The sequence below is a fragment of the Falco cherrug genome, chromosome 13 (genome assembly GCF_023634085.1).
Source record: "Falco cherrug isolate bFalChe1 chromosome 13, bFalChe1.pri, whole genome shotgun sequence".
Classification (NCBI taxonomy): Eukaryota; Metazoa; Chordata; class Aves; order Falconiformes; family Falconidae; genus Falco; species Falco cherrug.
The window spans coordinates 12,666,412-12,678,687 of record NC_073709.1 but is presented as its reverse complement, the minus strand read 5'-3'; the positions used below and the strand labels follow the sequence as shown (position 1 = coordinate 12,678,687).

The 12,276-nt window shown below is 37.4% G+C and overlaps 1 protein-coding gene across 2 annotated transcripts in view; it reads right to left on the bottom strand.

The window, feature by feature from the left end:
• Window positions 1-12,276, bottom strand: part of CRIM1 (cysteine rich transmembrane BMP regulator 1) — a 188,114-nt gene that overhangs the window by 83,226 nt on the left and 92,612 nt on the right. For both annotated transcript variants that reach the window (XM_055725803.1, XM_055725802.1), the window contains one exon: window positions 8,242-8,362. In XM_055725803.1, coding sequence (XP_055581778.1) covers window positions 8,242-8,362 — 121 coding nt within the window. The remainder of the gene's footprint in view (window positions 1-8,241; window positions 8,363-12,276) is intronic.

Below are 12,276 nucleotides of genomic sequence, written 5' to 3'. Positions count from 1 at the left end.
AAGGGGACTGCTTGAACTTTGAATTCATGAATTCATTAGATCTCCTGGAAGACCAACATGGAGAAGATGGACATGGAGCATGGGTCACCTATAAAGGTTACACATGTGCCCTTTTCTCCTTGCTCTTTGTGGATACTCAGTGCAGTAGAGTGTAAACAGGACTGAATACCATTTTCTCACTTAGCAGACCTGAATGAAGAAAAATGTTTTTCCTGGGAAAAATACTTGCCTTTTCCTAACTTTTGAGGATCTCTCTTTAAGGACTAAAATACATGAAAATGCCTAAACACCTATTCCCAGATATTACGACAAACAAAAATCCATTGCAAACCTAAGTTTCACTTGGGATGGGTTCAACTGGTGCCAACATACAGCCTTCCTTTGACACAAAAACTGCCTCTGCAGTAAGGAACAGTCTCCAATCCACCACCAAGCGTTACAACACCATCATACTGGATGGTCAGATGTACTTGAGATGGCAAAGTGGACTGCTAAAGTACAGGAGGAAAAACTTGCTCAAGTTGGCCACGATAGCTAGAAACCAGTTTCTAAGGCACTGATAAAAGAACGGAAGGCACAGAAAAGCTTCTGCAGAACCCTTAACAAGCTTTTGTTAGACCTTTGGTCCAGCTGCACAGGTTATTCAGAAGCCAAGCCCTGAAAATAAATCTTAAGGAAGATACAGGTGCTTGGATTTGTATTTGGCCTTACCAGTTCCAGCTGAACTTTCCTTTAACAAAAACTGGGATCCACAACCACTTTCTCTTGGATGCCATTTCTTGAGGATGAGATGGGTGGAGGAGAAGGATCTAAAATTCTAGAACAAATACAAGGAAGACCTCTGTATCAGCAAAAGTTGCTTATGAGAGGTGACTGGTACAGGCGGGGAAAGAGAAAAAGTTACACCTCCTGGGAAATCATGACTGCCCTCTAAAGAAGGCTGGGAAAAACAAAGTCGTGAATCCTGTACTGAACACCCAAACAACTTATCATAAACTTAAAGCCTTCCAAAGACAGGAAGACCTGTCTTTAGAAAAGAATCTAGACAAACATGCAAGAATCATCACATTTTGATACAGAATGATGTAGGAAAGACCTGGCCCAGCTAAGCAGCTAAGAAGAATGAACAGAGAGGGTGTACACTACTACCCCTCCTATCAAGTGGGACAGATGCAAAGATAATCAGGGATTCACAGGCCACCTCTACAAATGCCATCAGAAGAAAAAAAAACCCAACTAACTGTGTATAGGTACTCTCAAATATAAACAAGTACAAATTGCTAATAGCTTAAAAAAGAACTTACAACTACAGATTTCCCAGTTACAGTTCTGGTGGCTGCCACAAAATGACATGAAAAGAACTGTGCTGGTTTGTGTATAGCCACCACTAGGATTCCCTAGATACTGGTGTAACATGAAATACAGAATATTGGGTGGTAGGTCTAATGCTGTGACAGGCTGCAGACACAACAGATGCTACAGTGACAACAGGTCCAAGTATCATAAAAGGAGATAAAGTGCATCAAATCTATTGCTTGCTGGGCAAAGTAATGACGAAGGGTAACAAAATCATAAATAAATTTAAATGACTTCTAAAGAGGTGTGACGCTTGCATAAACAGCTGCCACAGGACTTCTGTTTCAGTTCACTAACATGAAAGGACAGCATGGTTGACTTAACTGGTATCTATGAGGGTTTTCTAAAATAAAAGTGAATATGCCAGCAATGAACTTCTCAAGTGGCATCTATATTGTGCCTAAAACAGCACAAAGTTCTATTAGAAACAAAAGACTACAAATAATAGAACAGGCAATTTCTTCCTTTGGAATCAAAACCAATTTCGTAACGGCATACAAAAATCAGAGAGACTCTGTAATATAAACCTCTATTATTCTTTAATTTCTTTAGAACTGCTGAATAAAGCACACGTCAAAAATATTTTAGTACAGGACAGATGGAAAAGAATGTTTTCTTAATTTAACAGATTATCTTTAAAGTGAATTATTTTTTTGTAAATTTACCTTTTTTCCTACTATTTAATCCCTTGAAAGGTAATTTTTACCTAATTAAATATGATAATAAAATCTGGGTTTGTACTGTTCTAAGATGTATTCAATTTCTATCCAAATATAGCTTAATATAAACCTTGGGTAAATAAATGATTTGCTACCACATCAAAGTATTACTCATTTTCTTGAGCTGTATAAAGGTGTAAGTATTTAAGAGTTGAGGATGAGGGGGGGAGCTGGGCTGTTTGCCAAGTAAAGCTTTATGCTTGGGGAAAACAAAATGCACACATAAATTGCTCCTCCAAGTCTTGAATAGGTGACTGCAATGTAAAACAGTATTTTACTACACGATCCAGTGAACCAGCACTTTTTGCTGGTTAAGCCCATTTCACTTCTTTACCATACTGCAGACCAAAACGTGGCACTGCCATTCAGGGCAGCCCCAGACTGAGACATTTTAGCCACACGGAAAGAAAATTCATCAGAGAAATGACCGTCCAAACAAGGAAAAAGTCCTATGACTAATTAATTTAAGAAATTTTCAGAGGTTTTCTTCTAAACAATAAACGTATAATCCTACTCCTCCATGCTACTCGACACAATTGAGAGTTTTGCATTTGCAATGCCATCCAGCTACCTGTAACTAAGCGATAGTGAAATGGTCCGACTCGAAGAGTCTTCATTCACTCATCCCTCAAGCTCAAGCCTTTTGGGCTCCAATCTTGCAAGACTGGATCTGTAGAAAGCTCTTCTTCACTTTTCCAACATGAAATAGTCACTGTGACTTCTATTCCTGTTTAATTCAGATTTATTAAGCAGTGAACTGCTCTTAAATTTTGCCTCTCTACCTTGTTATCGGATTCTGTTATGCTTCATTTACCTTTTTTCCCTTCTCCCACCACATCAACCTTGAAACTGCTTTTTTAATGCTAAGACTCAGACAGAAAATACACTGCGGGAGATTTTGATGGATAAACATATCCATTACTTCCAATTTTTTTCTAATCTAGAACACATTCAAGCTTATGGCGCGAGCTTTTTAAATAAGTATGTCAAGAAAACTTATTATTGGGATTTAGTGAACACACTCCTGGATGCTCTTCTCCTCCGAGAAGGATATTATTATATCCTCTATTACCAGCAAGATATTCAATCCAGCACGTGCATGGTGCAAGAGTTCACCTCAGAAGTTAAAGGACCATAATGCTGACTCACTGGGATTCACTTCCAAAATCTGGGGGAGGACGCTGGTGGGAAATATTCTTCAATATTCAGTAGTTTGGGAACGATATACATTTCCAGTTTATAAAGTGAACCCTGTGAGACAATTATCAATTAAAAAGCTGTAGGGTTTTGGTTTGTGGTTTTTTGTTTGTTTGTTTTTGTGGGGTTTTTTTTTGGTTGTTGGTAGTTTTTGTGGGGTTTTTTGCACTTTTTTTTGTTGTTTGTTTGTTTGTTTGTTTTTACCTAGAATCCAATACAAGGAAAAGGACTGGTGACTACAGAAGACAGAAACTGAGAAAGAAGACACTCTGATGGTCAGATTTTTTTAAAGGCAAGCTTAGTACCTTCAAAAGACAGAATCAAGTTTTATAAAACTGTTTCTATCAAAGCAACATCAGTTGCTTCTCGCTATAGTTACATCCTTCAATCCTCAATTCAATCCTCTATCCGTGTTCCCCGCTATTTTTCACAGAACTGACATTAAGATAACCAGACTTTCATTACTTTTTTTGTTGTTCTCATAAATTTTGGCACAGTACTAACATCTTTCTAGTTCTCTAGAATTTTCTTGGTTTCTCGGGTTTTAATAAAGGGTTGACCAAGAACAGCTGGCGGTTTGTTTGTGTGTGTGCAGAACCTCTGAGATAACAGAGTTGAATGAATCTTGAAGTTACCAGATTTATAACAGGCAAAAGCAGGGAGAATGGAAACTGGTACAAGGGAAGAGACTATACTTAGATTATGTGAAGGGAAGAGAGCACAGAAGCAGTGGGATAAAACCAGAGCAAGAAGTGGGGACCTAGTAAAGACTAAACTTCCAAATTATTCTAATAAAGAGAGCAGACAGAAAGAAAAAAGGGATAATCCAAAAATATTTGGTGCAAAGCTATCCAAACATGCCATTTACTCCACTGTATATAATCCTATGAAAAATGTACAAAACCATGTGAGCAATGAAGATATAAACCAACGCTAATCACTGAAATCAGCTCCTGTTGTCACAGTCTATTCTTCATAGTTAAAAAATTAAATAGATCTCGATAAAGGTTTTTACACTTACAAATATATTCTCAAAGCAATCTGAAAATTTAAAGGAAATGAATTTACAACAGAAAACTGGAAGCATCTGAAGATAACTGATTCTGTACACTTCATATTGATCACACCTTCATTTAACTTTGTAACAGAAGACAAACTTACATTAACAAAGCTGTGAGAACACATTCTCTGTAAGAGCTCTTAATACATTTTCACTTGCTAAGCTCCTTCGAGAAGAGAGCATCTTTACCAACATCAGAGACAGACACATCATCTAGATTTCCTAACACAATAGCTAGAAATTCAAGGTAAGTGTCTCATAACGGTCTGATGAAAGCTGAAGCAACCAAGCAGTGTCTTGGCATCAGTGCCAAACCAATAGTCTGTTTGTTTGAACCACTGCACTAGAAATCATTGTGAATCAAAATCAAAATGTAACCTCTGAGTGCAAGTACAAGAACTTGCAGTATCAGATGTTTGTTTACTATTGCTACATTTCCCCTGGCGTTGCTAAAGGAGTTCTCAGTATTATGAATATGCATTCAAGAGCTCACTCATAAAACAAATGCCACCAGATTTAAGGGTCTCTGATTTCCTAGGGTATTACATACAAGAAACCAGCCAAGAGCAAGATGCGGGACAGAAGCCAGTCTGCTCCTGCTGTATGTGAAGTTGTCAGCTACTTGTTAACCGAGTCAGTGACATCCATCCTTCACGACGACACTCTACGTGACTGGCCTCTGGTGCTGCTGGTATTAAGCCTTTATTTTAGTGGCAGTAAATGACCCAACTGTAATTTCTTGGAAAAGTCTATAATCTTAACAAAAATAGTTTGATGAAGTCTAAAGACTATGACCTTATGAAACACTACTACTTTGCTTTTAATAAATTATTCTCAAATGTACATTAAAACACACAGTGCCACTTCTTTTGAACTTAAATCTAATGATTAAAAAAAGATGTGATATGGATTTAAGTGATTCTAAACTGAATCACAGGCAATGCAATGTTAGTATTTCATCATGAGTTTAGTAAGAAATTCCAGAATTAAGGAAAAACATCCCTTTTTCCCAGTGCAGTCATTCATCCATAAGTCTGCACTTTATCTGACTTTTTCTTTAGTTCTGAAATGCAAGTCTCATATGCGATAGAGACCTTGGCTTCAAATATAAAGATCCAATATTTCCTCAGATCCAAGGAAACACTGAACTTCTTTGACCTTCACGTTCCAATTAACTGAACTCAGTTTCCCCTTCTGCTCTCTCTTTTCATACACATACTTCTGTTCTCTCTAACCTTCCTCTAATTTTTCTTTTCTGATTATGCCCAGATCTATGATCCTTTATTCCCCCCTTCAAACAGTATCGTTACCTACAGCACACGAATGACTACTATGGCACCATCTTCCTTAAGAAGCACAGTAGCGTATTAAGATCACAATAACTCAATACACTTCCAGCAGGCACACAACATGTAAAGCACCTATATGATCTTACAGCTGCCAGATTCAGCTTTTCTTCTGTCTTTCTCACCTACTCTATTAAAAAGTGCACTATTGCTTTGGCTGAATTAAGGCAATCCAAAAATCTAGCAACCCACATAATAACTACATACAGCAACACAGACTGAGCCACAAAATTAAAAATTAATGGAGGTGTACAGGACACCTATAATTGTTTCAACCTGCCTGCAGACAGACGAGGTTACACTAATCCTGGTTTTCCATAGTTTTACACATCAAGGAGGACAGAAATATTAACACAAAAAAATCTCAGATCCGATCATAAGACTCCAGGAGCTAAGAACTCACCTATCCCAGCTCTGAACTCTTGTTAAACTCTGATCCCAGTAATGCACAGCAATCTGATTTCCAAGAGGTTTCAGTGCAATTCGCAATTATCTAATAAATCCACGCACTCTAAGCCTGCTTGCACAATTGGGGTCTTTGTGTGCAGGAGATGAGAACGCTGGTTTTGTCACTGAAGTGCCATGCACATATACAAGTATGCTCCATACTTCAGTTATAGTTAACACACAGCAAATTAACTGGTTATATCTTTAAACACCATCAAAGAAGAAAAAGATTCTTTCAAGGACATGTTTGCTCTCTGTGTTTTGTTTAAGATTAGTTCCCATGTGTGCTCAAAATAGAAAATATATCCAACTGGTCATTTTTCTGAAGTAAATGAAGTTTTATTCTCTTGGTACTCTATGCTCCCTGATAAAAGGAACACTGAAGTTATCATCTGCAAAGAACAAAGCGGGTATTTTTCATCCCCTCTGCCCAAGCAATAGAAAAATCAAACCAGAACTTACATTAGACTGCAAAAAAATAGAACACAATTTTACTTTTGGGAAACAAAAATAATTTGGCCTATGTATCACTTTTTAATCCAGCAAGTTGAAACAAATTTAGAAGTAAAAATCTACCATTAATCTAAGTTTTCTATTGTGTCACGGTTTCTGGGTGTTCATCTAAACTAGAAACTGATGAAATTTTCATCTGAGATTGCTTCTTTGACTTTATATTCTATCTTTCTGAATACAGTTCTTAGTAGCATTTTATTCCAGTTGTCTTGAACCTGTTGAGCTGTACTGGCAGCAATGGCAGTACAACAACAAGTCAAAATCTACAGCCTCCAGTGCAATCCCAACTAGCCAGGTCAGCTCTTGACTAATATGAAATTATCCTAATTCCTAGAAATTTTAATGAGAATGTGTTAAGGAATAAAGGGAGGATGCTGAGAATCCATACCATGTTCTGGTTCAAAATTCAGAGAACAAAAAAGAAAACAACAACTCAGAAAGAAAGAACATTTGTAGCATTCACTGCATAAGGATAATTAATACTTATTATGTAGCAGACTACTATGTGGATTTTGCAATTACAAATAAAATTTGTCAGTTTATAAATATATTTTCAAATTTTGATAGACAGCATTACTGCTTTATATGGAGTTCTTCACATGTCTTTGCTTGCCTTGATCGATTTATTTATTTATTTATTTAAAATATAGGTACGCTTTTAGTTCTGCATGCAACAAGAGACCCTCATATTTCATGGAAACAAGTTTCAAAGAAGTCACCATATTAAAAGTGTACCCAAAGAGTACCCAGCAGGGAACACCCCCAATTCATTACACAATCTTTGCCTTTTTCTACTTCCTGAATTCTTTGCAAGTTTATCACTCCTTTACAGTCTCACAAGGGGTTGAGAATATGGCAATATCATATGGTACAAAGACCTCCCTACCAAATAAACACAACCAGTTACATCTACAAGAAATATTTTTTCTGTAAAATATTTTCATTTACAGTACTTTTTGCTTGAATTCATATTTACTGGGCATATTGCTGAATCAGGTTTTAGAAAGACTGTTGTAAAAACGAAAGCCAAAAGAACAATGCAGAATTCTGGAAAAAAATAATCTTCAAATTGTCCTATATTTCTGAATTTAATAAATTATTTTTATTTGAAAAACAACAGAAGTAAAATGGAAGCAAGTACTTGAAATTTCTGTTTGCCTGCAGTTTCAGATAGCCATCATCTTTCAGCAATCTTCCACATACAAAAAAACCCACATTTTTTTCTTTAACTAGGCAAGATTCTCTCTGACATATCTTCTGCCATCTTCATCATTTAATCCCTTACCATCAAAGGCCTTCAAAAGTGTCTCGAAAGAATTTACTTTTCTAAAATTGAATACATTGGGGGGGGAGGAATCAATCTAAAGGCATACACCACGTAATTCTAGCAGAAGCCAGCTTCATACATTTTCACTGAGAATTTTTTTCTTCTTCAAACCCAGTATTTTTTATTTCTGTCAGCCTGATCCACCTTTAACTTACTTCATATATCTTTTATTATGTATTAACATTTATTGAACAGATGTATGCATTATTACCCTGTATTTGTGGTACATGAAGCGTAGAGAACAAGTCTGAAATACTCAACCATCAAGACACCAACCTCGTGGGCAGGGTACAGCAGCCATCAGCCGTCAGCCTGACTTGGGTTTCGTAGCTATCCAGTGGGCAAACAACTTGTTGAACAGGAGGACATTCGACTGTGCTGCAATCCACACTGAACACTACAGAGGAGGAGGAGAAGAAAATTCCTTTTACTCATGCTTTAGAAGATTTTTGCAAATTATTTCATCATAAGCATCCAGTTATGCATCAGCCTCTTCAGTCAGAAAAATTATCCAATGAATGTATTCTTGGTCAGTAACATTACAATGAGACTTCCTTTCTCTTTAAGATTCACTTTTATAAATTATTGACTTGGGAAGCAACTGAACTAATATTAGTTAATAAAAAAAATTATAGAAGTTAGGCAACATTAAACAATCGTTACACCTGTGCATAATATTAGTTATTGGAAATATACTAGGTTACTGAATATATTTTCCCCATAGCTTTTAAACCAGTAACCAATTCATTGTTTATTTTCTTCCTGATTAAAGTCTGTTTAAAGAGTAAAATGCCTGGGTTATAGAAAATAATAATTAAAAAGTACACTATGGATTTATGCCTGCACATGTAAACTACATTTTTAAGGCTTATTCCATTAGGTTGTGTTGTTTAGGTATTTATATATGGTGAAAATGAGAAGCAAATTGCCAAATTATCTGCATTAATGACATGAAGAATTCTGCATAACTAGTAAAACTGACCAACAAATTTTAGAAAGCAACCAATGCAAAAAACCCACAAACAAAACAAAAAAAAAAATCTGAGGCTGAATATACATTTAATTCTCTAAGTCATACTCAGGAAAGCTGAAACACATCTTTATCTTATTTGGTCCCACATCTCCCACGTTAACAAATGATACCAACTCAGGCATTATCCATTTGCCATCCCTTACCATAATTATACTAAGGAAGTACAGAATAAAACATGGTTCCCTCTTTAAAGAAATAAGCCACCTACTAACTGAGTAGGCAGGATGAGCAGAATGTTATCAGACTGAAAATTATACAGTATGGTTATCACTGATTACCGATTCAACTTCACTTCAGTATTGACATTATCATGACTGCTTACTGCAGCGCCAAAGCAGCTTGGCAATGCTACAGACACTTCTTGTAAAAGCCCGTACTTTCCAAAGTACTGTTTTCTGCCTTCGAGTCATACATTTTTCAGGCTTGATCCTCAGAGGTACACAGCAATAATAACTCAATCTGTCATAATGAGACATGAGTCTCAGAATTACATCTGTTTGGCAGATCTCATTAAGCATTGACATAAAATCACGAGTTCAAATGAAACCAGTTTGCAGCTCATCAAGGTTAGGACCAGTAGCTTTGTCTTCAAGACCATCAACTTTCAAAGTCCATGAGTACGTGAGTGTCATCCTCCATTACGCTTGTATGTTCAGAATCTGCCTTTTTCCCATTATTTGGAAAACTGAGCCATCTGCTATATCAGAACAACCTGACAAGTTCAAGAGGTTCTTGTTGAGAAAAGCACAAATTTAATTAAAAGTCCATTTTGTGGAGCAATAAAGAAAGTTACTAAACTCAAATGGAAAGATTCCAGTTGTTCATCTCAAAAATGGCAATTATCAAATTAACTTTCATACATTTTCATAAACACACAAAGATACCTATTTGCCTTTAAGACAGGAATACTTAATTTCATAATATTTCACCTTAAATAAAACCCAGACTTCTATGTTCCATTTTATTAACAAATAACACGCTTGAAACAGCTCTTCTGTAAGAAATACATATCTAGTTCCTCCCTTATCATCACAGGCATTGAGGATTATGAGCTTACCAGTCTGGTTCACACAACCAATACAATCTGCACAATTCTATTGGGCCAAGCAACCACCAATGTCCAGTTTCCTGAATCCAAACCAATAACCTTGCTGCCGCCCTGGATTCAAGGCCCCCTCCGCCTCTTCCCAGGTAAGCAGTCGGGGAAAAAACAGCTGAGTTTCACCAGCAAGCTGCTACTGCACAGCTATTTATGTGTCCATCTTTCCATACACCCGTAATGACAACGAAACACTCCCTAATGATGCCACCAAGTCTCAGCTAGGGTGCTTTTTCTTCCCAAATAGTTCAGATTCTTTCCGGTGGTTATAGCGTGCTAGTCCATGGCTCACTAACACTGAAAACCACCCCAAACGGTCTCTTTATTAAAACAGTACAAACCTAAGGAAAATTTCCAGCAAACCCCAAATCGAGAGCATTCAAATAGAAAATTTTAATGTAATTAAGTGCCTGTGGTCACTCAGTGGTTCCCCCGTTTGATCTAATTTATCCGGTTTAATTTATTTTATACTGATCCCTTACTAGTACCTCCAACTCTTGTGAGGGTTAGCAGGACTTGGTAAACAAACGGTACGTACTCAGCTTATCCACCACCCACAGAATTTCATAATCCACACTCATATCCCACCTCAGGCTTTTCTCCACACTGGGAGATCTTCATTATTACACTATTAGATTAATCACAGAACAGCGGAGGTGGGACAGGACCTCTAGGACTCATCTGGCTCAACCCCCTTCCCTCAGCCAGGCCACAGAGCTCTGACTGCCCAGGACCGTGACGAGATCACTTCTGAATACCTCCAAGGATGGGCACCACAAGACTCCACAACCTCTCCAGGCAACCTGTGCCAGTGCTCAGTCACCCTCAAGGTGAAGAAGTGTTTCCTGACATTCAGAGGGAACCTCCGTTGTTTCAGTGTGTGGCCATTGCCTCTGGTCCTGCCACAGTGCCTCACTGAGAAGAGCCTGGCTTTGTCTTTGCCCCCTCCCTTCAGGTTTTTATATGCATTGTTGAGATCTCCCCTGAGCTTCCTCTTCTCCAGATTGAGCAGTCCCAGACTTCTCCACCTTTCATCTCTCATCTCTCTTCTGTGTGGAAAGATACTTGAAGAAGGAAAAAAAAAAAATCCTACTTTTTTTCAGATTTAAATAGGTTTCTCAAAATGGAAGAAGTATTGAGCCAAACTTCCAGATAAGCTGAAGATGTTGTAAGGTTACGTAGCAGTCCATAATTGGATTCTTCATTACTTAGAAAGATGCCCCCCAGATCAGCTGTACTACTGCCCTATAAAATAATGACTGCAAACATTTGCTGCTGAACTACCGGTTTTGTTTTCACATCTTTCTTTGATACCAATGACTACAAAGTATACTTTTCATGAACAGGTTTATTATAAGCTGTTATTATATATTTTATTATGAATAATAATAAAAAACTTGTCTAAAGAAAATTAATTTTTCCTATCCTAGAAGCTTTAAACTGCAAATATATAGTTTGACAACTAGATATCTTCGCGAACGCATAAACATTTTGCAATTTCCTATCAGTGAAGATGCACCCAAACCAACCCTTGCTTACAGGAATTTTCTTACGCACTGAATTTGTATACAGTAACATCTGAGAGTTACTAATTTTTCTACAGGAATGTAGCACAAACCCTACCATGGTTGCAGACCCTGAGGTAGCTGCAATACTGTGCAACCTACTCTGTAGACTGCAGAACCGAAGGTCTTTGATCATGAAACTGTCAACACCTAAGTGAAAATAACTTTATAGTAGAATGTTGACACAAGTATTATTACACTGGCTTTTCAACATATAGAATGTGCAATTTAGGGGCAAGATCTAAATAGCTACCTTGCATCTAAAGGTCCAGGATCAAGGCAATATTTGCATCTCTGATGCAACAGAGTGACCCAGCATAAGAAAGATTTAACATTTTTCCAGAAGTCACGCTTTCTGAGGGTCCAGAGTCTGCTTCTACAGCAGCTAAGAAGCATCACGTAACCCTTCCTTTCAGGTCAGATGCATTTCAGCTGGTCCTGCATGAATAACACAATGCAACCTGACGGTATCTGATAATGGTAGTTACACTTTCTGCTCTGGGAGAAGGAGAAAGAAAACATGAAAATATCTCTCCATGGCAATGCATCATCCTTTTTACATTCCTTCACACTTCAGAACATGTTAAATACAGCCAGAACAGATAGAGTTCCTT